Source organism: Mustela putorius, unplaced genomic scaffold (assembly GCF_011764305.1).
Source record: "Mustela putorius furo isolate JIRA1106 unplaced genomic scaffold, ASM1176430v1.1 tig00537295_pilon_pilon_pilon, whole genome shotgun sequence".
Taxonomy (NCBI): Eukaryota; Metazoa; Chordata; class Mammalia; order Carnivora; family Mustelidae; genus Mustela; species Mustela putorius.
This window is the reverse complement of record NW_025422433.1, coordinates 462,078-489,393: the sequence shown is the minus strand read 5'-3', so window position 1 is coordinate 489,393 and position 27,316 is coordinate 462,078. Positions and strand designations below refer to the sequence as shown.

Here is a 27,316-nt window from a genome sequence, read left to right as displayed (position 1 = left end):
AAAGAAATAAAAGGCATCAAAGTCAGCAAAGAAGAAGTCAAACTATTCACTATTTAACAGGTCAAATTTTCACTATTTACAAACATTCATTATGACATCATACTCTGCAGAAAACCTGAAAGACTCCACCAAAAAACTGCTACAACTGATACATGAATTCAGCTGGTATTTTGATAGGGATTGCATTAAATATGTAGGTTGCTTTGGAAGTATAGACATTTTAACAGTGTTCTGATCCATGAGCATGGGATGTTTTTCCATTGCTTTGTGTCCTCTTCCATTTCTTTCATAACTGTTTTATAGTTTTCGGAGTACAGATCTTTTACCACTTTGATTAGGTTTATCCCTATGTATTTTATGGGTTTTGTGCAATTATAAATGGAAGATTCCTTGACTTGTCTTTCTGTTGCTTCATTATTGGTGTGTAGAAATGAAAAAAATTTCTGCACATTGATTTTGTATCCTATGACTTTACTGAGTCAGTGTATCAGTTTCAACAAACTTTTGGTGGAATCTTTTGGGTTTTCTGTATAGAGCATCATGTCATCTCCAAATAGTGAAAGCTTGACCTCTTCCTTGCTGATTAGAATGTTCATTTCTTTGTGTTGTCTGATGGCTAGGAGTTGTAGTACTATGTGAAATAACAATGGTGAGTGTGGATATCCCCGACTTGCTCCATAGAGAAAAATCTCTGTTTTCCCCCATCGAGGGTGACATTAGCTGTGGGCCTTCTATTTATGGCCTTTAGTATGTTGAAGTATGTTTCTGTAACCCTACTTTGTTGAGGGTTTTTATTATGAATGGATGCTGTACTTCATCAAATGCTTTTTCTGCATCTACTGAAATGATCATATGGTTCTTCTTCTATTTTTTTTTATTAATGTGTATCACATTGATTGACTTGTGAATATTGAATCACCTTTGCAACCCAGGAATAATTCCCTCTTGGTGGTGGTAAAAGATTCTTTTATTGTATTATTGTATTTGATTTACTAGTGTTTTATTGAGAGTTTTGGCATCCATGTTCATCAGGGATATTGGCTTATAGTTCTGTTTTTTAGTGGAGTCTTTTACTGGTTTTATAATCAGGGTAATTCTGGTCTCATAGAATTAATTTGGAAGTTTTCCTTCCATTTCTATTTTTTTAGAATAGTTTGAGAAGAATATCTATTAACTGTTCTTTAAATGTTCGGTAGTGGGGTGCCTGGGTGGATCAGTGGATTAAGCCACTGCCTTCGGCTCAGGTCCTGGTCTCAGGATCCTGGGATCGAGCCCCGCATAAGGCTCTATGCTCAGCGGGGAGCCTGCTTCCCTCTCTCTCTCTCTCTGCCTGCCTCTCTGTCTACTGTGATCTCTCTCTGTCAAATAAATAAAATCTTAAAAACAAAATGTCTACACTAAATGTTCGGTAGAATTTCCTTCTGCAGCCATCAGACCCTGGACTTGTGTTTGTTAGGAGCTGTTGTTTTTTTAAAAAAGATTTTATTTATTTATTTGACAGATGGAGATCACAAGTAGGCAGTGAGGCAGGCAGAGAGGGAGAGGAGGAAGCAGACTTCCTGCCAAGCAGAGAACCCAATGTGGGGCTCGATCCCAGGACCCTGAGATCATGACCTGAGCCGAAGGCAGAGGATTTTATTTTTATATAAATTTTTAAAAATTTATTTATTTTCAGCATAACAGTATCATTATTTTTTCACCACACCCAGTGCTCCATGCAATCCGTGCCCTCTATAATACCCACCACCTGGTACCCCGACTTCCCACCCCCTGCCCCTTCAAAACCATCAGATTGTTTTTCAGAGTCCATAGTCTCTCATGGTTCACCTCCCCTTCCAATTTCCCCCAACCTCCTTCTTTCTAACTCCCCATGTCCTCCATGCTTTAACCCACTGAGCCATCCAGGTGCCCCCTTTGGGATTTTTAAAAATTATGGATGCAGTTTTTTGCAGTTATTTGTCTATTCCAGTTTTTTATTTCTTCCTGTTTCAGTTTTGGTAGTTTATGTTTCTAGGAATTTATCCATTTCTTTGAATGTCCTGTTTGTTGACATAATTTTTCATAATATTGTCTTATAATTATACTTCTGTGGTGTTGGTTGTAATCTCTCCTCTCTCATTTGTGATTTTATTTATTTCAGTCCTTTCTCTTTTCTTTTCAATAAGTCTGGATAGGGGGTTTTCAATTTTATTAATTTTTTTTCAAGGGACCAGCCCCTGGATTCATTGATATGTTATATACTTTTTAGTTTCTATATCATTTATTTCTGCTCTAATCTTTATTATTTACCTTCTTCAGCAGGCTTTAGACTTTATTTGTTGTTCTTTTTCTAGCTCCTTTAGGTGTAAAGTTACTTTGTTCATTTGAGATTTTTCTTGCTTCTCAAGGTAGGCCTGTATTGCTATACATGACTGCTTTTGCTGCATCCCAAAGATTTTGGACAATTATGTTTTCATTATCATTTGTTTTCATGTATTTTTAAAATTTATTTATTTTCAGCATAACAGTATTCATTATTTTTTTAAAAGATTTTATTTATTTATTTGACAGACAGAGATCACAAGTAGGCAGAGAGGCAGGCAGAGAGAGAGAGGAGGAAGCAGGCTCCCTGCCGAGCAGAGAGCCCGACGCAGGGCTCAATCCCAGGACCCTGGGATCATGACCTGAGCTGAAGGCAGAGGCTTTAACCCACTGAGCCACCCAGGCGCCCCAGTATTCATTATTTTTTCACCACATCCAGTGCTCCATGCAATCTGTGCCCTCTATAATACCCACCACCTGGTACCGCAACCTCCCACCCCCCACCACTTCAAACCCCTCAGATTGTTTTTCAGAGTCCACAGTCTCTCATGATTCACCTCCCCTTTCAATCTCCCCCAACTGCCTTTTACTCTCTAACACCCCTTGTCCTCCATGATATTTGTGAAACCATATGATAATTGAAACCATATATGTGAATAAGTGAAACCATATGATAATTGACTCTCTCTGCTTGACTTATTTCACTCAGCATAATCATGTATTTTTTTAAAATTTCTTCTTTGATTTCCAGATTGGCCCATTTGTTCTTAGCATGTTGTTTAACCTCCATGTATTTGTGATCTTTCCAAATTTTTTCTTGTGGTTGAGTTGAAGTTTTGTAACATTTTAGTCAGAAAAGATACATGTATGATCTCAGTCTTTTTATACTTTCTGACCTATTTATGACCTAATATGTGATCTATTCTGGAGAATATACCTGTGTACTTGAGAACAATGTGTATTGTGCTGCTTTAGGATGAAATGTTCTGAATGTATCTGTTAAGCCCATCTGATCCAGTATGCCATTCAAAGTCATGGTTTCCTTGTGGATTTTCTGCTTAGATGCTCTGTCTGTTACTGTAGTTGGGGTATTAAAATCTCCTGCATTTTTTGTGTCATTAACAATGGGTTACTTTATGTATATTATTAATTGCTTTATATATTTGGATTATCCCAAGTTAGGGGCATAAATATTTACAATTGTTAGATCCGCCTGTTGGAGAGTTCCCCTTATTATGACATGGTGCCCTTCTTCATCTCTCGTTGCATTCTTTGGTTTGAAATCTAGCTTGTCTGATATAAGTATTGCTCCTCCAGCTTTCTTTTAACTTCCATTTTCTTTTTTTTTTTTTTTTTTTTTTTTTTTTTAAAGATTTTATTTATTTATTTGACAGAGAGAAATCACAAGTAGGCAGAGAGGCAGGCAGAGAGAGAGAGAGAGGAGGAAGCAGGCTCCCTGCTGAGCAGAGAGCCCGATGCGGGACTCGATCCCAGGACCCTGAGATCATGACCCGAGCCGAAGGCAGCGGCTTAACCACTGAGCCACCCAGGCGCCCCTTAACTTCCATTTTCATGATAAATGGTTCTCCACCCCCTCACTCAACCTGTAGATGTCTTTAGGTCTAATATGATTCTCTAATAGGTGTCATACAGATTTGACACCTTATGTCTTCTTCTTTTTAAAGATTTTATTATTTATTTGACATAGAGATCACAAGCAGGGAGAGAGGCAAGCAGAGAGAGTGAGAAAGGGAAGCAGGCTCCCCGCTGAGCAGAGAGCCCAATGCAGGGCTCAATTCCAGCACCCTGGGATCATGACCTGAGCTGAAGGCAGAGGCTTTAACCCACTGAGCCACCCAGATGCCCCTGTCCTGTGCTTATTATGTCACTTGACTTACAAACACATAACACATACATTTTCATCTCAGAGAAATTGGAAGGTTTTTTTAAATACATCTCTATGTAATATATTTTTGCAGCATTTTGTATGTTATGTTTCTTTTTCCATTCTTTCCACATTATTTACTAATTTTTCTTGTGATTTTTTTGACCATTTATTAGGGAATTAATTCATATTGTTTAAATTCCACATACTTGTGTTTTTCAGTCTTTTTTAAAATTTATTTTCAGCATAATAGTATTCATTATTTTTGCACCACACCCAGTGCTCCATGCAATCTATGCCCTCTATAATACCCACCCCCTGGTACCCCGCCTCCCACCCCCCACCCCTTCAAAACCCTCAGATTGTTTTTCAGAGTCCAGTCTCTCATGGTTCACCTCCCCTTCCAATTTCCCCCAACTCCCTTCTCCTCTCTAACTCCCCATGTCCTCCATGCTATTTGTTATGCTCCACAAATAAGTGAAACCATATGATAATTGACTCTCTCTGCTTGACTTATTTCACTCAGCATAATCTCTTCCAGTCCCGTCCATGTTGCTACAAAAGTTGGGTATTCATCCTTTCTGATGGAGGCATAATACTCCATCGTGTATATGGACTACATCTTCCTTATCCATTTGTCCATTGAAGGGCATCTTGGTTCTTTCCAAGTTTGGTGACCGTGGCTATTGCTGCTATAAACATCAGGGTACAGATGGCCCTTCTTTTCACTACATCTGTATCTTTGGGGTAAATACCCAGGAGTGCAATTGCAGGGTCATTGGGAAGCTCTATTTTTAATTTCTTAAGGAATCTCCACACAGTTTCCCACAGTGGCTGCACCAACTTGCACCCCCACCAAGAGTGTAAGAGGGTTCCCCTTTCTCCACATCCTCTCCAACACACGTTGTTTCCTGTCTTGCTAGTTTTGGCCATTCTAACTGGTGTAAGGTGGTATCTCAATGTGGTTTTAATTTGAATCTCTCTGATGGCTAGTGATGATGAACATCACACCAATTTTCATCCAGAATTTGTTCAACTACGTCTTCTAGTCTTCTCTCTTTCTCCACCCACTTAGGCATCCCAATAATTCTGATGTTGGAATTTTTTGTGGTGTCATATATTTTCCTAATTCTGTTTTCATGGCTTCTAAGCTGTTTGTTCCAGGCCTCCTCCTGATCCTTCTTTTATATCAGTTTTCCTTCTAGATCACTAATTCAATCTTCTGCCTTGGCTACCCTAGCTGTTAGAGTATTTAGATTAGACTGGATCTCATTGATAGCATTTTTAACTTTTGTCAGGTCAGCTCTCACTTCCACCCTTAGAGATTCTATGTTGTTACTAAGGGTTTTTCCAACCTAGACATTGTCTGGATAATTGTTACCCTGAATTCTCCTTCTGACATACTGTTTATGTCTATATCCAATCGTTCTGATGGAGAAGGCACAGTCTCTGAATTTTTCCTCTGTTGAGTGTTCCTCCTCCTAATCATTTTAGTGAGAGGTGGTTGAGGGGATGTACAGCTGAAAATACCAATCATAATCCAGGCACCCAGGAGCTTAATATATTGTTTTCCCCTGATGTTGGGGTTTTACAGTTTTACGGGGACCCTGTGGTGTTTGTCCTCTTGTTCTTTTGGCTTGTATTCTGGGAGAGGGGCCTACTGCATTGTTCTCCCATCAGTGTTGCTTGGTTTGAGTCCCCCTGCCCACTCTCAAGGGACTGGGCTCTATGGAAACCAGTTTTTCAGGCTTTTGTTCTCTGGAGGTTTTTATTCTTTGGTGGCGTTTTGTGGCTTTTCAGAGGGTCAGAGCGAGGAAAGAATCTGTCTGCACCCAAACCTCTGCCTCAGAGAGAAGCCTCAGACTGTTCCCCTCTGGCTGATCCAGAACACACAGACTCCCCCTCTGCAAACTCCACTGAACAGGGCAACATCTCACAGGTGGTGTGCACCCCCAGCTCCTGTCCCAGTGGTCACCCAAGGCCTCTGCTTGTCTCTGTATCCTTGTGCCACTAAAACCATGAGTGATACTGGTCCAGGGAGCCTGCTTCTGGTAGCTGCCTTTTCTGGGACTTCTGTCTGTGGTCCAGGCCCATGCTGACCATACTGACTGGATATGGTCAGAACCCAGTGGCCAGTTGCAGAAGGCTGCGGTCCCAGAGACCGCCATCTGGTGCTTACATTTGGCTCTCTTAGGTGTGGCGGGGGTGCAAGCAGTGGAAAGCTGTGGGTCCATGGACCACTGGCTTCAGGTCCCGCTGGACTCTCTCTGACACAGGTGGTTGCCTGCGGTGACCATCCTGGGACTGTGGGCTTAGGCCCATACCCATGACCAACCAATTCCACCACTTGCCCCTTAAGATCTTTTGCTTTTTTTGAGTGCTTTAACCAGACTCCAAGTTAATGCTGGTCCCCCGTGACAGGGCACTTTTGTATTGGGGTATTACTTTCCAATGGGTCACTTCTGGTGGCTCTTCCCCCCCCTCTGTTTATTTTCTGATATCAGTCTGAGCCTTCCTACTCTGCTTTACCTCTCCACTGATGTCTTCTGCCCCTGTAGAGATCCAAAAGTGTATAATCTTACATCTCAGGCTGATTTCATGGGTGTTCAGAGTGTTCGGATACATATTTAGCTCACTTGAGGGGACCGGTTGAAACAGGGTCTCCTACTTCTCTGCCATCTTTCCCCTCCCCATTTTTTTTCATTTTTTAAAAGATTTTCTTTATGTTTTTAGTCACCATACAGTACATCACTAGTTTTTGTGTAGTGTTCCATGATTCATTTTTTTGCATGTAACACCCAGTACTCTGTGCAATACATGCCTCCTTAATACTCATCACCAGCCTAACACATTCCCCCACCACCCTCTCCTCCAAAACCCTCAGTTTGTTTTCCAGAGTCCATAGCCTCTCATGGTTCTTCTCCCCCTGTGGTTCCCCCCCCTTCATTTTTCCCTTACTTCTCTTAATGTTCTCCATAACTATTCCTTATATTCCACAAATAAGTGAAACCATATGTTAATCATCTTTCTCTGCTTCACTTATTTCATTCAGCATAAGCTTCTCCGGCCCCATCCTTCTTGATGCAAAAGCTCAGTATTCATCCTTTCTGATGACTGAGTAGTATTCTATTGTATATATGGACCACATGTTCTTTATCCACTCATCTGTTGAAGGGCATCGAAGCTTCTTCCACATTTAGGCTATTGTGGACATTGTGGCTATGAACCCTGAGGTGCATATGCCCCTTCTTTTTACTACATCTGTATCTTTGTGGTAAATGCCTCGTAGTGCAATTGCTGGATCATAAGGTAGTTCTATTCTTAACATCTTGAGGAATCTCCATACTGTTTTCCAGAGTGGCTGTACCAGTTTGCATTCTCACCAATAGTGTAAGAGGGTTCCCCTTTCTCCACATCCTCACCAACATCTGTTTTTTCCTATTTTGTTAATTTTTGCCATTCTAACTTGTGTAAATAGTCACGCTCTCCCTCTTCACAGATGTCATGATACTTGTGTTATTTTTATAAAATTATGCATAAATGAGAGGGTTCCTTTTGTTTGACTGGTGATGAATGAGTCAGTCAGTGAGCTACTTTTCAGATTCCTATAGCAGCATCTCTCAATGGACTTAGAGGACTTAATGACAGGGATTCACTCTCATGTAATTTACAAGTGGGGATTAAGGTTCACATTGCAAAATGAGGGCCAATAAATCATAGCACTTTGTGAATACACATATGTGTAGATCAGATAATGACTGAAGGATTCTAACCATTTTGGAAGAGGGTTACATCCAGAGATATATAGAGAGCAAGGGCTCTTTGGAGTCTTACATGGAGAGTATGGAGTATAAAATTGCTGTGTTTTATTCTCTTCTCTGATGGTTCAATGGGAGGAGAAGCCTCCTGATTGCCCCTTTCATGTCCTTGTTCCTCAAAGTATAAATAAAAGGGTTAAGCATAGGAGTCAGCAGACTGTAGAACAGAGCCATGAGTTTGTCCTTGTCTTGGGATTTAGTACCAGAAGGTTGCACGTACATGCATATTACTGGCCCATAGAAGAGAGAGACCACAATAACATGAGAGCCACAGGTGTTGAAGGCCTTCTTGTTTCCTGTTGATGACCTAATTCTGAGTACTGTAGCTACAATGAACCCGTAGGAGAGAAGGATAAGAGACAAGGGAACCAGGGTAAAGAATGTCCCTACAAGAGAGAGCATAGTTACATTGAAAGTGGTGTCGACACAGGACATCTTGATCATCACTGGAATCTCACACAGGAAGTCATCCACCTTGTTGTTACCACAAAGTGGCAGTTGGATAGTGAGGGACGACTGAAGCAAGGAGTTAGCCAAACCACTTATCCATGCCACAGCCACTAGGGAGACACAGAATCGCCGATCCATGATAGCCTGGTACCTCAAGGGCTTGCAGATGGCCACGTACCGATCCACGGACATGACCGCCAAGAGGATGCATTCTGTGGCCCCCAGGAAGTGAAACATATAGAATTGGGCCACACAGCCCCCATAACTGATGGACTTATCTGGTCCCCAGAGATTCCACAGCAGTTGAGGGATGGTGGTTGTGGTAAAACACAGGTCCAGGAAGGAGAGGTTGGAAAGGAAAAAGTACATAGGGCTGTCAAGATGAGGGTCCACCTTGGACACCACAATGATCGAGATGTTTCCAACCAGTGTGCAGATGTAAGCCACAAACACCATTACGAAGAGTGGCATTTCCAACCAGGGATGGTCAGAGAAACCCAAGAGGATGAAGACCTTTGGAGTACTTGCATTGCTCAGACTCATGACCATCATTCCTCTTATTGGTGGATTCAGGTCACAGTGAGGACTTTTACTTCAGTGTTGGATTTTCCTGATTGTCCATTTAGTCATTTAAGTACAGTAAATTATGCAGGGAGTTTCCTCTGTGGTGTCACTCCAGTGAAGTGATCTAATATTTGTACTCATGAAAAAGTAGGGGTCTAAATGTCAAACATGATTATTTTTAAGCACATCTAAAAGAAAGGCCAACAAATCTCTCTAGTTTGCCTAGGAGATGCAATAGAACAAATGTTTATAGAAAAATGATTAGGGAAGGGGAAAGTCAGAATTGCTCTTGTGTCAGAGAATAGCATAAAGCAAAGGAGTGTTTTCCAGGAACCACCCATGCTGACTTACCACATGGCTTCATTTCTTTCATCCACCATCTGCTGGCCCTGGGCCACTCTGCTTGAATTCATGACTTGGTTTAGGTAAGTTCAGGACTTTCTGAGCTCCAGCCAGATCAGTCTGAATGCATAGAAACAAGGCATAGTGCTATTCGTTGGGTCTATGCCTCAAATCCTAAAGTGACTTTTGTAGTGTAAACCTTTTGTCATAACGGGAAACATCAGCTGAAAGGAAATGATCCCTTTCCACATGTTCATTACTTGAGGAACAAATCAAATGCTAAATCCTGGTGATATGAGACTTCCAAGACATCAGTGTTTAAAAAATGATATCATATGTGCTGGTGCTTGTCACATCAGGAGTTGTAATCTATCACAAACTTGACAGCTCTATGGTTCTTTATGGGTTTGCTGTTTGTTTCCATTGTACTTGTGAGTGTACGTGTATGTGTGTCACTTGGGTTATGATGTAAAATGTATATTTTGAAGTGGAAAGAAGTTTAAAAACAGTGTTGTCATAGAAAAGAGGATATGAAGTCAGAGAACCTGGATCCAGTCAACTGCTGATAATTAACACATAAACCTTTTCTGCTTTGCTTACTTAACAGCTGTGTTTTGTGAGGATTAATTAATCCAATATGTATTACCATGCTTCATTAAATGAAATACTTAATATGTGGGTGATTACTTTTATGAAGTATAGTGCCCATTGGTGATTAAGAGTCCATATCGTCCATTAATCCTTGTTTCAGTTGCATCTAAATATTCAGAGTGTATTACCCTTGTCAGAAGCCTCTTAAGGATTACATTTTCTTCCCTTTCATTTTCCAAGTCTCTCCTATCATGTAGCTTGAATCTGGTGTTCATGGTGTTAAGCTTTTTAATGCTAGGATGCATATATTTTAATTCACAGAAAAACCCACTAATGCAAACAGTGTCCCTACATTATTTTTCACCAAAGGAAGCAAGTTTTAATGTTATAGGTTATAATGATGTTGCATTATTAAAAGTGTCAGTTTATTTCCACATTTATTTTAGTATAAAACTCTGCATAGAGAGGTGACAACACATACAGAGTTACAAAAAGATAAAATTAATGAAGCTAAATAGATCACTCTTGCCCACATACAACACCCACCTTAAATCATTGCAGGTATTCAGTGGTTATACTCCTTGTTTTTGCAAAATTGACATTGATCTTTTCTTTCCAACTGTATTGAGTATTAGAGATAAGGATTGAATATTCTCTCTGTGTTCAGTGGCTTCATTTCATCATATCTTAGTTCCTTAATATTATTCATTTATTTGATTTGAAAGATCACAAATATATTGATATGTGGAAACCAATTTTTCTCTAAAATCCTATTTGTTAAGATGTGTTCTCTCTCTTTATATAAAGCTGTGGGGGCATTTTCCCCATACAGATAATGAACCTCAGGGGACATTTCTTAGCAAGAAACACTGTAGAGAGTCTCTCATGAGAATACTAACTTCTACCTTACTTCTTTCCACAATAAAGGGGAAAGATAAAATTTGGCATTTTCCTTGTTGTGAGAAATGGACTTGGGACTAAAAGAATCCTAAAATCTCATTTACTTCAACAATTTCATGGAAAACTTTCTTGGAGCTCAGGGAAAATTTAAGACAACTGCTTTTGGTGTCAAGATAGACTTTTCTTTTACTTATATTTTCCTCAGGCTATTCTTTCTTGAAAACTGCTATAGAAAAGCAGAATATTTCTAGTTCTACACAGAGAAAAATGTGGTGGTCACCTTCCACCATGCTTTCTCAGGAACCTAAAGGCTCTTGTCTTCAAATATTTCTCCTACAATAGTCTAAAACAGTATATACTTTTTTCCTGACCTAACATTGACTCTACTAAACATTTCCTCATTTGGCTTAAGCACTATATCATTATGTCAAGAAAACTTAATATAAGTTATTTTGGGTATTTATTTATTCATTCAATCAGTAAATAACTATTGAGTGCTGACATATGTCAGTAACTTGTCTAGATGCTTCAAAATATAACTGAACCATGACAGATAAAATTTAGTTTTAATGAAACATATTGTAATAGAGAAATGATAGATTTTTTCTTTTTTTTATGAGTTTCAGAGGTACAATTTAGTGATTCATCAGTTCGTACAACACCCAGTGTTCATTATATCATGTGCCCTCCTTAATGTCCATCACCCAGGTATCCCATCTCTCACCCACCTCCCCTCCAGCGAACCTGTTTGTTTCCCAAAGTTCCACATCTCTTATGGCTTGCCTCTATCTCAACTTTCATCTTATTTTATTTTTCCTTCCCTTCCTCTATGTTAATCTGTTTTGTTTCTTCAATTCCACCTATGAGTGAAATTATATGGTATTTGTCTTTCTCTGACTGACTTATTTCACTTAACATAATACCGTCTAGTTCTATCCATGTTGTTGCAAGTGGTAATATTTCTCTTTTTAAAAATTTAATTCTCTAAATTATTTATTTATTTTTAAAATTTCTTTTCCGTGTTCTAGAATTCATTGTTTATGCACCTGCACCCATAGTGCTCCATGCAATACATGCCCTCCATAATACCCACCACCAGGTTCACCCAACCTCCCAGCCCCCTTCCCTCCAAAGCCCTCAGTTTGAATATTTCATTTTTAACAAGATTTTATGTATTTATTAGAGAGAGAGAGAGAAAAAAAAATGAGCATGGGGGAGTGGGTAGAGGGAGACAGAGAAGCAGACTCCCCATTGAGCAGGGGGCCTGATGCAGGGCTTGATCCCAGGAAACTGAGACCATGACCTGAGCCAAAAGTAGATGATTAACCAACTGAGCCACACTGGTGCCCTAAGATTTCATTTTGATGGCTGAATAATTTCCCAGTGTGTGTGTGTGCGTGTGTGTGTGTGTGTGTGTGTGTGTGTGTGTGTGTGTCCTCTTCTTTATCCATTTATTTGTGGGTGGATATCTGGGCTCTTTCCATATTTTGGCTATTGTGGACAATGCTGAAATCAACATTGGAGAGATTTCTTCTTATTGTCACTGTCTCGGTAGATTTGGCTTCAGAATGAAATACTACAGCAACAATTTAAAATGTTGCAAACTGGTAAGTGGAAAAAACAAGCTTTGCAAGATTGTTTAAAAATAAACACAATTTTCTATTATTTTCAGATATTACAATATAGTGAGTCAATATCTCTATGCATTATTATGTACTCATCGTATTTGTAGCCACCATCTGTCACTGTATAACACTATAATTTCATACACTGTATTCTCTATGTTGTACCATTCATTCCCGTGACTTACTCATTCTACAGTTGGAAACTTGTATGTCCCACTCTCCTTCATCTGTTTTTCCCATCTATCCACCCACTTCCTTCTGGCAACTATCAGTTTCTTCTCTGTATTTATGGGTCTGAATCTTCTTCTTGTTTGTTTATTTTTTTATATTCCATATATAAGTGAAATCATACGGTATTTGTCTTTCTCAGTCTGACTTAATTTACTTGACATAATATTCTCTAGGCCACCCATGTTGTTGCAACAGTCAAGTTACTTTTTAATGTCTAAATTTTATATATATATGTGTGTGTGTGTGTGTGTGTGTATACACATACACCACACATATGCATATATATATGGACAAAATATATACATATATATGTATATATATATATATGTGTGCGTGTGTGTGTGTGTGTGTGTGTGTCTGTTTCTGTCAACGGACTTGGGTTACTTCTGCATCTTGGTTATTGTAAATAATGCTGGAATAATCATAGAGGTATACATATCTTTTGGAATTAGTGTTTTCATTCTTACCTAATCACCAGTACTGGAATTGTTGGATAATATATTATTTCTGACTTTAGTATTTTTTGATGAAATACTAGGTTCTAAATCAGGTTTCAATAAATACAAAAAGATTTTTCAACCACAACACTGTGAAACTTGAAGTCAACCACAAAAAAGAATGTGGAAGGACCACAAATACATGGAAGCTAAATAACATGGGACTAAAGGTAATTGTCATAAGGTTTCACTCATATGTGGAACATAAGGAATAGCATGGAGGACCACAGGGGTAAAGAGGGAAAACTGAATGGGAAGAAATCAGAGCTGGAGACAAACCATGAAAGACTCCAGACTCCAGGAAATAAACTGAGGGTTACAGAAGAGAGGAGGTGAGGGAGTTAATACTTAATGGGTATTAAGGAGTCATATGTGTTGATCATGTGATGAGCACTGGGTATTGTAAGCAACTAATGAATTGTTGAACACTATATCAAAAACTAATGATATGTTGGCTAATTGAACATAATAAAAATGAGTTAAATAATTAATTGAAAAAAGAATGAATGGGTCAGCCAGGAAACTGAAGGAGAAATTTAAAAATACATGGAAACATATGAAAATGAAAACATATGGTCCAAAAAGTTTTGGTTACAGCAAAAGCGATTCCAAAGTGAAACAGACAGCAATAGAGTCTTACCTCAAGAAGCAAGAAATCTCGCAAATAATCAACCTAAGCTGTCACTTAAAGGAACTGGAGAAAGAAAAACAAATGAAGCCTAAAGCCAGAAGAAGGAAGGAAATAAACATTAGAGCAGAAATAAATGATATAGAACCTAAAAATACCACACAAAAATCAGTGAAACCAGGAACAGATTCTCTGAAAATATTAGTAAGATTGATTAACCCTGTTAGTTCCAAAATGGAGGAGTAGTAGGAGACCTTAATTTTGTCTGGTCCCAGGAATTCAGCTACATAGCTCTCTTATCATTCTGAACACCTGAAAACTCAACCAGAGATCTAAGAATATCTGCAACTCTACAAATAGAAAAGCGGCCACTTTTTTCAAGGTAGGAGGTACAGAGAAGTGAATCTGAGGAAATATCTGGGAAGATAGAAGGTGGGGGGAGGGAGCCTCTATCAGCCAGCTCCTGCAAAGTGATATAGCAGCAGAGCACAAGAGCAGAATTTTTAGGAAGTCTGCTCCAGTGAGTGATGTCACTCAGGTGGCTTAGTGGGAGCAGAACACTAGCTGGAACAGTGTGATCTCAGGATCCTCAGGTCACAGGAAGACCAGGGATGCCTGAATGTGGCAGAGCTCCCAAGCATTGGTGTGGGGAAGCCAGCTTCAAAGAGTGAGCCCAGGAGTGAGTTTTCAGCTTGGGGTTGCCATAAACCATGAACCACAGCATAGTTGGGCCACTGTTCTCTGAGCAGGGGTTCAACAAGCTGCAGAAATGGGGAGACCCCCTTTCCTCCCCCAGTAGAAGAACACAGGAATGTCCCACAGGTATCCACAGGGTTTGGAGACTCAAATTGGGGTCATGTGCCTGAATAGAAACGCTCATTCACAGGCCCCATGAGCATGGAGTATGGCCAAAAACAGGGAGACAGGAGTGACTGACTTCTTTTCTCTGAGGGCTCACTGAGGAATGGGGCACTGAGCTTTTGGATTGAGAGGCAGAGATTGGGAGGCCACCATTTCATTTTGTTTATTTTCATTCTCAACCTCTAAAGCTGTGCTTAAAGCCTTCAGGGAACAAAAGCCACATACAGCAAACCAGAGCAGACTACTTAGCCCGACACCGTGGCAAGAGTGATACAGATCTGTCTAGGGCAAAGACACTTTAGAATCAACACAACAGGCCCCTCCCACAGAATATTAACAAGAACATCCAGCCAAGATTGAGTTTACCAATTAACGAGAACTAAAACTCCAGTGCTGTACTGTCATTTGAAAATGACAGTACAGACAAAAGGTTGATAGCCAGGATCTATAAAGAACTTCTCAAACTCAACACACACAAAGCAGATTATCATATCAAAAAATGGGCAGAGGATATGAACAGACACTTCTCCAATAAAGACATTCAAAAGGCTGTCATACACATGAAAAAATATTCATCATCACTAGCCATCAGGGAGATTCAAATCAAAACCAGAGATACCGCCTTACACCAGTTAGGATGATATACCACCTTACACCAGTTAGAATGAGATACCACCTTACAGGAGATAGAATGGCCAAAATTAGCAGACAGGAAACAACGTGTGTTGGAGAGGATGTGGAGAAAGGGGAACCCTCTTCCACTGTTGGTGGGAATGCAAGTTGGTGCAGCCTCTTTGGAAAACAATGTGGAGATTCCTCAAGAAATTAAAAATAGAACTTCCCTTTCTCCGCATCCTCGCCAGATCAAGAAGATGTGGTATATATACACAATGGAATACTATGCAGCCATCAAAAGAAATGAAATCTTGCCATTTGCAACAACATGGATGGAACTAGAGCGTATCATGCTTAGCGAAATAAGTCAAGCAGAGAAAGACAACTATCATATGATCTCCCTGATATGAGGAAGTGGTGATGCAACATGGAGGCTTAAGTGGGTAGAAGAATAAATGAAACAAGATGGGATTGGGAGGGAGACAAACCATAAGTGACTCTTAATCTCACAAAACAAACTGAGGGTTGCCGGGGGGAGGGGGTTTGGGAGAAGGGGGTGGGATTATGGACATTGGGGAGGGTATGTGATTTGGTGAGTGCTGTGAAGTGTGTAAACCTGGTGATTCACAGACCTGTACCCCTGGGGATAAAAATATATGTTTATAAAAAATAAAAAATTAAAAAAAAAAAATAGAACTTCCCTATGACCTTGCCATTGCACTCCTGGGTATTTACCCCAAAGATACAGATGTAGTGAAAAGAAGGGCCATCTGTACCCCAATGTTTATAGCAGCAATGGCCACGGTCGCCAAACTGTGGAAAGAACCAAGATGCCCTTCAACGGACGAATGGGTAAGGAAGATGTGGTCCATATACACTATGGAGTATTATGCCTCCATCAGAAAGGATGAATAACCCACTTTTGTAGCAACATGGACGGGACTGGAAGAGATTATGCTGAGTGAAATAAGTCAAGCAGAGAGTGTCAATTATCATATGATTTCACTTATTTATGGAGCATAACAAATATCACAGAGGACAAGGGGTGTTAGAGAGGAGAAGGGAGTGGGGTAAATTGGAAGGAGAGGTGAATCACAAGAGACTATGGACTCTGAAAAGCAATATGAAGGGTTTGAGTGGCGGGGGGTGGGGTGGGAGGTTGGCGTACCAGGTGGTGGGTATTATAGAGGGCACAGATTGCATGGAGCACTGGGTGTGGTGAAACAATAATGAATACTGTTTTTCTGAAAATAAATTAATTTAATAAAAAAAAAGAAACTAAAAAAGAAAACCTTCAAAATATAGGGATAGAGGGAACATTCCTCAATTCCATAAAAACCATCTATGAAAAGCCCACAGCAAATATTCTCAAAGGGAAAAGCTGAGCACTTTTATCTTAAGGTCAGGAATAGGTCAGGGATAGCCACTCTCACCACTGCTGTCCAACACAGTACTAGAAGTCCTAGCTTCAACAATCAGAGGACAAAAAGAAATAAAAGGCATCCAAATTGGCAAAAAAGTCAAATGGTCACTCTTTGCAGATTACATGATACTTTATGTGGAAAATCCAAAAGACTACACCCCAAAATTGCTAGAACTCATTCAGGAATTCAGCAAAGTGGCAGGATACAAATTCAATGCACAGATATTTGTTGCATTTTTATATACTAACAGTGAGAACAAAGAAAGAGAAAATAAGGAATCAAATCCCCTTATAATTGCACCAAAAACCATAAGATACTTAGGAATAATCCTAACCAAAGAGGCAAAGGATCTTTACTTAGAAAGCTACAGAACACTCATGAAAGAAATTGAGGAAGACACAAAGTAAATGAAAAATATTCCATGCTCATGGATTGGAAGAACAAATATTGTTAAAATTGCTATACTATCTAAAGCAATCTATACATTCAGTGCAATCCGTATCAAAATACCATCTATTTTTTTTCCACAGAACTAGAACATGAAAACAGAATTAGGGAAATAAATGATGCCATGAAACGTTCCAATGTCAGAATTATTGGAATCCCTGAGGGGGAGGAGAAAGAAAGAAGACTAGAGGATATAGTTGAAGAAATTCTCCATGAAAATTTTCCCAATCTGGCGAATGGAACCAGCATTCATGTCCTAGAGGCAGAAAGGTCTCCTCCCAAAATGATAGAATCTAGAAAGTCCTCGAGACACCTGATTGTGAAAACAATGAATCATAATTTTAGACAGGGGCTCTTGAAAGCATCTAGGGGGAAGAGAGTCCTTATGTACAGAGGAAAGCCCATCAGAATAACATCAGACCTGTCCACAGAAACCCAGCAAGCCAGAAAGGGCTGGCAAGATGTATTCAGGGCACTAAATGAGAGGAACATGCAGCCAACAACACTTTATCCAGCAAGACTGACTTTCAAAATGGATGGAGAGATAAAGAGCTTCCAAGACCAGCAAGGTTTTTTGTTTTTGTTTTTGTTTTCAGTTTTGGGTTTTATTTATTTATCAGAGAGAGAAATCACAAGCAGGCAGAGAGGCAGGCAGAGAGAGGAAGAAGCAGGATCCCTGCTGAGCAGCGAGCCCGATGCGGGGCTTGATCCCAGGACCCCGGGATCAGGACCTGAGCTGAAGGCAGAGACTTAACCCACTGAGCCACCCAGCCACACCAAGACCAGCAAGGTTTAAAAGAGTAGGACACCACCCAGCTGGCACTACAAGAAATATTAAGGGGGGTTCTATAAAAGAGGAAAAACCCAAGAATATCATTAAACAGAAATTTATGGAGAAAATCTATAGAAACAAAGACTTAACAGGTAACATGACGTCAATAAAATGTATCTCTCAATAATCAGTCTCAACACAAATGGCCTAAATGTGCCCATAAAATGACCCATAAAATGCAGATTGGATAAAACAACAAGACTCATTCATATGTTGTCTACAAGAGACCCATTTTGAAGGATACATCCAGACTGAAAGTGAAGGGATGGAGAAGCATCTTTCATGCCAACGGGCCGCAAAAGAAGGCTGCAGTAGCAATTATCATATCAGATAAATTAGATTTTAAACTAAAGACTGTAGTCAGAGATACAGAAGGACACTACATCATTCTTAAGGGGTCTATCCACTAAGAAGATCTAACAATTATAAATATTTATGCCCCCAATATGGGAGCAGCCAACTACATAAGACAACTGTAAACCAAGAGAAAGAGTCACACTGGTATTAATACATTAATGGTATGGGATCTTAATATGCCACACTCACGAATAGACAGATCATCCAAGAAGAAAATCAATAAAGAAACAAGAGCTTTGAATGACACATTGGACCAGATGAACCTCATAGTTATATACAGAACATTCAACCCTAAAACAACAGGATACTCATTCTTCTTGAGTGCACATGGAACCTTCTCCAGAATAGACCACATACAGGGTCACAAATTAGGACTCAAATGATACCAAAAGATTGAGATTATTCCCTGCACATTCTCAGACCACAGTGCTTTGAAACTGGAGCTCAACCACAAGAAAAAGTTTGGAGGGAATTCAAAGACTTGGAAGCTAAAGAGCACCCTGTTCAAGAGTGTTTGTATCAACCAGGAAATCAAAGAAGAACTTAAACAATTCATGGAAACCAACAAGAATGAAGACATGTGGGTCCAAAACCTATGGGATATGGCAAAGGCGGTCCTAAGGGGGAAATACATAGCCATCCAAGCCTCTCTCAAAAAAATTGAAAACTCCAGAATACACCAGCTGTCTTTACACCTTAAAGAACTGGAGAACCAACAACAAATTCGGCCAACTCCACACACAAGAAGGGAAATAATCAAGAGTAGAGCAGAGATTGATGAGATAGAAACTAGAGATACAGTAGAACACATCAACAAAACGAGAAGGTGGTTCGTGAAAGAACCAATAAGATCGATAAACCATTGGCCAAACTAATCCAAAAGGAAAGACAGAAGGCCCAAATTAATACAATTATGTGAAAAGGGAGAGATCACAACTAACACCAAGAAAATTGAAACAATCATCAGAAATTATTATCAACAGTTATATGCCAATAAGTTAAGCAACGTAGATGAAATGGATGCATTCGTGGAAAACTATAAAATTCTAAGACTGAATCAGGAAGAAATTGACAACCTGAATTGACTGATATCTAGTAACGAGATTGAAGCAGTGATCAGAAGCCTCCCAAAAAATGAGAGCTCAGGACCTGACAGATTCCCTGGAGAATTCTACCAAACTTTCAAAGAAGAAATAATACCTGTTCTCATCAAGCTGTTTCAAAAAATTGAAGCAGAAGGAAAATGTCCAGAGTCTTTATGAAACCATAATTACCCTGATCCCCAATCCAGGAAAAGAACCCACCAAAAAGGAGAATTTCACACCGATATCCCTGAAGAATATGGATGCTAAGCTTCTCAACAAGATCCTAGCTTATAGAATCTAACAGTACATTAAAAAGATTATCTACCATGACCAGGTGGGATTCATCCCCGGGATGCAAGGGTGGTTCAACATTCACAAATCAATCAGTGTGATAGAACATATAAATAAGAGAAGATAGAAGAACCACATGGTCCTCTCAATTAATGCAGCAAAAGCATTTGACAAAATACAGCATCCGCTCCTGATTAAAACACTTTAAAATATAGGGATAGAGGGAATATACCTGAACTTCATAAAATCTATCTATGAAAAACCCACAGTGAACATTGTTCTCAATGAGGAAAAGCTGACAGCCTTCCCTTTGAGGTCAGGAACACAACAAAGATGCCCACTCTCACCACTCTTGTTTAACATGGTACTAGAAGTCCTAGCAACAGCAATCAGACAACAGAAAGAAATAAAAGGTATTCAAATTGGCAAAGAGGAAGTCAAACTCTCTTTCTTCACAGATGACATGATATTTTATATGGAAAACACAAAAGGCTCCACCCCCAAACCAATAGAACTCATACAGCAATTCAGTAATGTGACAGGATACAAAACCAATGTACAGAAATCAGCTGGTTTCTTATACACTAATAATGAAAATACAGAAAGGGAAATTAGAGAATCAATTCCATTTACTATAACACCAACAACCATAAGATATCTGAGAATAAAACTAACCAAAGAGGTAAAAGATCTGTATTCGAGGAACTACAGAACACTTATGAAAGAAGTTGAAGAAGACACAAAAAGATGGAAGACTATTCCATGCTCATGGATTGGAAAAATAAAAATTGTTAAAAATGTCCTATACTGCCTAGAGCAATCTATACTTTCAATGCCATCCCAATCAAAATTCCACCATCATTTTTCAAAGAGCAAACAATCCTAAAATTTATATGGAATTAGAAGAGACCCCAAATTGCTAAGGAAATGTTGAAAAGGAAAAACAAAATGGGGGGCATCATGTTGCCTGATTTCAAGTTTTACTACAAAGCTGTGATCACCAAGACAGCATGTTACTGGCATAAAAACAGACACATAGACCAGTGGAACAGAGTAGAGCGCCCAGATGTAGACTCTCAATTCTATGCTTTGACAAAGCAAGAAAAAATACCCAGTGGAGAAAAGACAGTCTCTTCAATAAATGGTGCTGTCAAAATTGAACAGCTATGTGTAGAAGAATGAAACTCAACCATTCTCTTACACCATATACAAAAGATAAACTTGAAATGGATAAAAGACCTCAATGTGAGGCAGGAATCCATCAAAATCCTAAAGGAGGACATAGGTAGTAACCTCTTTGACATCAGCCAGAGAAAATCTTTCAAGATATGTCTGCAAAGGCAAAGGAAACAAAAGCAAAAATAAACTTTTGGGACTTCATCAAGATCAAAAGATTCTGCACAGCAAAGGAGACAGTCAACAAAACAAAGAGGCAACCCATGGAATGGGAGAAGATATTCTCAAATGACAATACAGACAAAGGGCTGATATCCAGGATCTATAAAGAACTCAAAACTCAACACACACACAAAAAGATAATCATGTCAAAAAATGGGCAGAAGACATGAACAGACACTTCTCCAATGAAGACATACAAATGGCTAATGGACACATGAAAAAATGTTCATCATCATGATTGATATATATATATATAAATGTTTATCGGGGATGAACATCAGAGAGCTATCAGGGAGATTACAATCAAAACCACATTGAGAGGGTGACCTGGGTGTTTCAGTGGGTTAAAGCCTCTGCCTTTGGCTCGGGTTATGATCCTAGGGATCTGGGACTGAGCCCCTTATGGGCTCTCTGCTCTGCATTGAGCCAGCTTTCTCCTCTCTCTCTCTCTCTCTGCCTGCCTCTCTGCCTACTTGTGATCTCTGTCTGTCAAATAAAATATTTTTAAAAACCACATTGAGATACCACCTTGCACCAGTTAGAATGGCCAAAATTAACAAGACAGTAAACAATGTGTGTTGGAGAGGATGTGGAGAAAGGGGAAGCCTCTTCCACTGTTGGTGGGAATGCAAGTTGGTGCAGACACTTTGGAAAACAGTGTGGAGATTCCTTAAGAAATTAAAAATAGAGCTTCCCTATGACCCTGCAATTGCACTACTGGGTATTTACCCCAAAGATAGAGATGTAGTGAAAAGAAGGGCCATCTGTACCCCAATGTTCATAGCAGCAATGGCCACAGTTGCCAAACTGTGGAAAGAACCAAGATACCCTTCAACAGAAGAATAGATAAGAGAAGGGAGTTGAGGGAAATTGGGAGGGGAGATGAATCATGAGAAACTATGGACTCTGAAAAACAACCTGAGGGTTTTGAAGGGGCCGGGGTGGGAGGTTGGGGGGACCCAGGTGGTGGGTATTAGGGAGGCACATATTGCATGGAGCACTGGGTGTGGTGAAAAAACAATGAATACTGTTACACTGAAAAGAAATTAAAAAAAAAAAAAGACTGGATAAGGAAGATGTGGTCCATATTCACTATGGCGTGTTATGCCTCCATCAGAAAGGTGAATACCCAATTTTTGTAGCAACATGGATGGGACTGGAAGAGATTATGCTTAGTGAAATAAGTCAAGCAGAGAGAGTCAGTTATCATATGGTTTCACTTATTTGTGGAGTATAGAACACGGGGTGTGGTACAAAAACAATGAATACTGTTACACTGAAAATAAATTTAAAAAAAAAGAAAAGAAATAATATGGAGGATATGGGGAGATGGAGAGGAGAAGGGAGTTGGGGGAAATTGGAGTGGAGACGAACTATGAGAGACTATGGAATCTAAAAAACAATCTGAGGGTTTTGGAGGGGCAGGAGTGGGGGGTTGGGTGAACCTGGTGGTGGGTATTATGGAGAATATGTATTGCATGGAACAGTGGGTGTGGCACATAAACAATGAATTCTGGAACACTGAGAAGAATTTAAAAAATAAATACAAATGAAAAAAAAATTAAAAATGGAGCTACACTTCACCAGGGAAATTCAAATCAAAACCACATTGAGATATCACCTTACACCAGTTAGAATGGCCAAAATGAACAGGGCAGGAAACAACAAGTGTTGGATGGAGGAGAAAGACAAACGCTCTTACACTGTTGATGGGAATGCAAGTCAGTGCAGCCACTTTGGAAAACAGTGTGGAGATTCCTTAAGAAATTAAAAATAGCACTTCCCTCTGACCCTGCAATTGCACTACTGGGTATTTACCCCAACGATACAGATGTAGTGGACAGATGGACTATCTATACCCAAATGTTCATAGCAGCAATGGCCATGGTTGCCAAACTGTGTAAAGAGCCAAGATGTTTTTCAACACATGAATGGATAAAGAAGATAGAGTCCATATATACAATGGAAAATTATGTGGCCATCAGAAAGGATGAATACCCAACTTTGGTATCAACATGGACGGGACTGGAGGAGGTTATGCTGCATGAAATAAGTCAAGCAGAGAAAGTCAATTATCATATGGTTTTTGCTTACTTGTGGAGCATAAGGAATAACATGGAGGACATTAAGACAAGGAAAGAAAAAGTGAATTGGGATGAATTGGTGGGGGGAAACGAAGCAGGAGAGACACTGCGGACACTGAGAAACAAACTGAGAGTTTTGGGGAAGAGAAGGGTGAGGGATGGGTGAGCCTGGTGGTGGGTGTTAAGGAGGGCAGGTATTGCATGGAGCACTGGGTGTGGTGCATAAACAATGGATCTTAGAGCACTGAAAAATGAAATAAAAATAGAGCTACCCCATGACCCTGCAATTGCACTACTGGATATTTGCCCCAAAGATACAGATGTAGTGAAAAGAAGGGCCACATGCACCCCAATGTTTATAGCAACACTGTCAATAGTAGCCAAACTGTGGAAGGAGCTGAGATGCCCTTAAACAGATCATTGGATAACGATGTGGTACATATATGGAATGGAATATTACTCAGCCATCTGAATACTCACCATTTGTGTCAACGTGGTTGGAACTGGAGGGCATTATGCTAAGTGAAAGAAGTCAGAGAAAGACAATTATCATATGGTTTCACTCATATGTGGAACATAAGGAGTAGAGCAGAGGACCAGAGCAAAGGGGAAGGGAGGGAAACCCGAATGGAAAGAAATCAGAGTGGGAGACAAACCATGAGAGTCTCAGGACCCCAAGAAACACACTGAGGGTTACAGAAGAGTGGGGGTGGGGGTGGGGTAACCAGGTGATGGGCAGTACGGAGGGCACGTGTGGTGATGCACACTTCGTGTTATACACAACAAATGAATTGTTGAACAGAGCATCAAAAACTAATGATGTACTGTATGCTGGCTAACTGAACATAATAAAAAAATAAAATTATGTTCTAAAAAAATTCTAGTTAGTTGATGTACAGCGTAATATTAGTTTCAGGTGTGCAATATAATGAATCAACACTTCCATACAACATCTGGTTCTCTTCACAAGTGCACTTCTACTCCCCATCACCTATTTAACCCACCCACACTCCCACCTCCCCTCTGGTCATCATCAATTTGTTCTCTAAGGTTAAGCGTCTGTTTCTTGGTTTGCCTCTCTCTCTTTTTATGTCTCTTTGCTCATTTGTTTTATTTCTAAAATTCCACGTATGAGTGAAATCATATGGTATTTCTCTTTCTTTTTTATTTTTTTTTTATTTTTTTATTTTTTATTTTTGATAAACATATATTTTTATCCCCAGGGGTACAGGTCTGTGAATCACCAGGTTTACACACTTCACAGCACTCACCAAATCACATACCCTCCCCAATGTCCATAATCCCACCCCCTTCTCCCAAACCCCCTCCCCCCGGCAACCCTCAGTTTGTTTTGTGAGATTAAGAGTCACTTATGGTTTGTCTCCCTCCCAATCCCATCTTGTTTCATTTATTCTTCTTCTACCCACTTAAGCCTCCATGTTGTATCACCACTTCCTCATATCAGGGAGATCATATGATAGTTGTCTTTCTCTGCTTGACTTATTTCGCTAAGCATGATACGCTCTAGTTCCATCCACGTTGTTGCAAATGGCAAGATTTCATTTCTTTTGATGGCTGCATAGTATTCCATTGTGTATATATACCACATCTTCTTGATCCATTCATCTGTTGATGGACATCTAGGTTCTTTCCATAGTTTGGCTATTGTGGACATTGCTGCTATAAACATTCGGGTGCATGTGCCCCTTTGGATCACTACATTTGTATCTTTAGGGTAAATACCCAATAGTGCAATTGCTGGGTCATAGGGCAGTTCTATTTTCAACATTTTGAGGAACCTCCATGCTGTTTTCCAGAGTGGCTGCACCAGCTTGCATTCCCACCAACAGTGTAGGAGGGTTCCCCTTTCTCCGCATCCTTGCCAGCATCTGTCATTTCCTGACTTGTTGATTTTAGCCATTCTGACTGGTGTGAGGTGATATCTCATTGTGGTTTTGATTTGTATTTCCCTGATGCCGAGTGATATGGAGCTACAAAGTATTTATTCTAAGTGAAATAAGTCAGTCACAGAAAGAGAAATACCATGGAAAATGGTATTTCTCTTTCTGTGACTGACTTATTTCACTTAGAATAAATACTTTGTAGCTCCATTCATGTTTTTGCAAATGGTGATTCCATCCTCCTTTTTGTTGTTGTTATGATCTTGTTCTCTCTTATGGCTGAGTAATATTCCATTACACGTAAAATATATATGTATGTATGTATATGTGTGTGTGTGTACATATATATATATCATATCCTCTGCATTTTTCAAGGCAATGCAAATCAAAACTATAATGAGATAGTATGGTATTGGCACAAAAGAGACACATAGATCACAGAATACAGAACCAGGAAATTGACGCTCAACTATATGGTCCACTAATCTTTGACAAAGCAGGAAGGAAGATCCAATGCAAAAAAGATATTCTCTTCAACAAATGGTGCTGGGAAAACTGGACAGCCATATACAAAAGAATGAAACTGGACTATTTTCTCACATCGTACAAAAAAACAAAATCAAAGATGGTCAAAGACCTAAATGTGAGACAGGAATTCCTCAAAATCCCAGAGCAGAACACAGTCAGCAACCTCTATGACCTTGGCTATAGCAACTTCTTACTACACACATCACACAGGCAAGGGAAACAAAAGCAAAAATGAACTATTGGGACTTCAAGATAAAAATCTTCTGCACAGCCAAAGAAACAAGCAACAAAACTAAAAGGCAACCTATGGAGGAGAGAGAAGATTTTGGAAATGACATATCATATAAAGGTTAGTATCAAAGATCTATAAAAAAAAACTTCTCAAACTCAACACCCAAAAAATAAAAAATCCAGTCAAGAAATGGACAGAAGACATAAAAAGACATTTCTCCAAAGAAGACATCCAAATGGCCAATAGACATGTGAAAAAATGTTCCACATCACTCAGCATCAGGGAGAGACCAATCAAAACCACAATAAGATACCAAATTACACCAGTCAGAATGGCTAAAATTAACAAGTCAAAAAACAACCGATGTTGGTGAGGGTGCAGAGAAAGGGGAGCCCTCTTTCACTGTTGGTGGGAATGGAGAGTGAAACAGCCACTTGTAAACAGTATGGAGATTCCTCAAAAACTAAAAAATGGAGTTACCCCATGACCCAGCAATTGCACTACTTAGCATTTATCCAAAGGATACAAACATAATGATTGAAAGGGGCCCCTACACCCCAAAGTTTAAAGCAGCAATGTAATAAAACAGACAAAGAACCCAGATGCAACTGACATTGAATAGATAAAGAAGAGGTGGTATTGAGAGACTATGGACTCTGAAAAACCATCTGAGGGTTTTGAAGGGGTGGGGGGTGGGAGGTTGGGGGAACCAGGTGGTGGGTATTAGAGAGGGCACGGATTGCATGGAGCACTGGGTGTGGTGCAAAAATAATGAATACTGTTATGCTGAAAAAAAAATAAATTTTAAAAAAAGAAAAAATAATATATAAAAAAAGGAAAAAAATAATATAAAAAAATTAAAAAAGAGAAGAGGTGGTATTAAGGAAGGGAAAAATGAAGGGGGGAAATGAGAGGGGGAGACAAACCCTGAGAGCCTATGGACTCCAGGAGACAAACTGAAGGCTTCAGAGGGGAGGAGGGGGATGGGTTAGCCAGGTGATGGGTATAAAGAGGACACGTATTGCGATGAGCACGGGGTGTTATATGCAGACAATGAATCATGGAGCACTACATCGAAAACTAACGAAGTACTGTATGGTGACTAACATAACATAATAAAAAATAAGGGTTTCAAAATCTTACAAAGAAGAAGAGATGGTTTATATATACACACAATAGAAGACTACTCAGCCATCAAATATTTGAAAACTCGCCATTTGCAATGATGTAGATGGAACCAGAGCATATTATGCTAAGTGAAATGAGTTAGAGAAAGACAAGTGTCATAGGATACTTCATTACATACGGAATTTAAGAAACAAAACAGATGGACATAGGGGAAGGAAAGGATAAATAAGATAAAACCAGAAAAGGAGGCAAACCATAAGAGACTCTTAACTATGGGAAGCAAACTAAGGTTTGGGGAAGG

General features: G+C 39.6%; 1 protein-coding gene across 1 annotated transcript; it reads right to left on the bottom strand.

Moving 5' to 3' along the window:
• Positions 1 to 8,052: 8,052 nt before the first annotated feature.
• LOC101690478 (olfactory receptor 2B11-like) lies at positions 8,053 to 8,997 on the bottom strand. Its single transcript, XM_004782418.1, has one exon. The coding sequence runs from the start codon at positions 8,995 to 8,997 to the stop codon at positions 8,053 to 8,055; it is 945 nt and encodes a 314-aa protein (XP_004782475.1).
• Between the last annotated feature and the right edge of the window lie 18,319 nt (positions 8,998 to 27,316).

What these genes read in the sequence shown, in the direction of transcription:
- LOC101690478 (XM_004782418.1), bottom strand. Translation starts at nt 8,997, where the DNA reads ATGAGTCTGAGCAATGCAAGTACTCCAAAGGTCTTCATCCTCTTGGGT.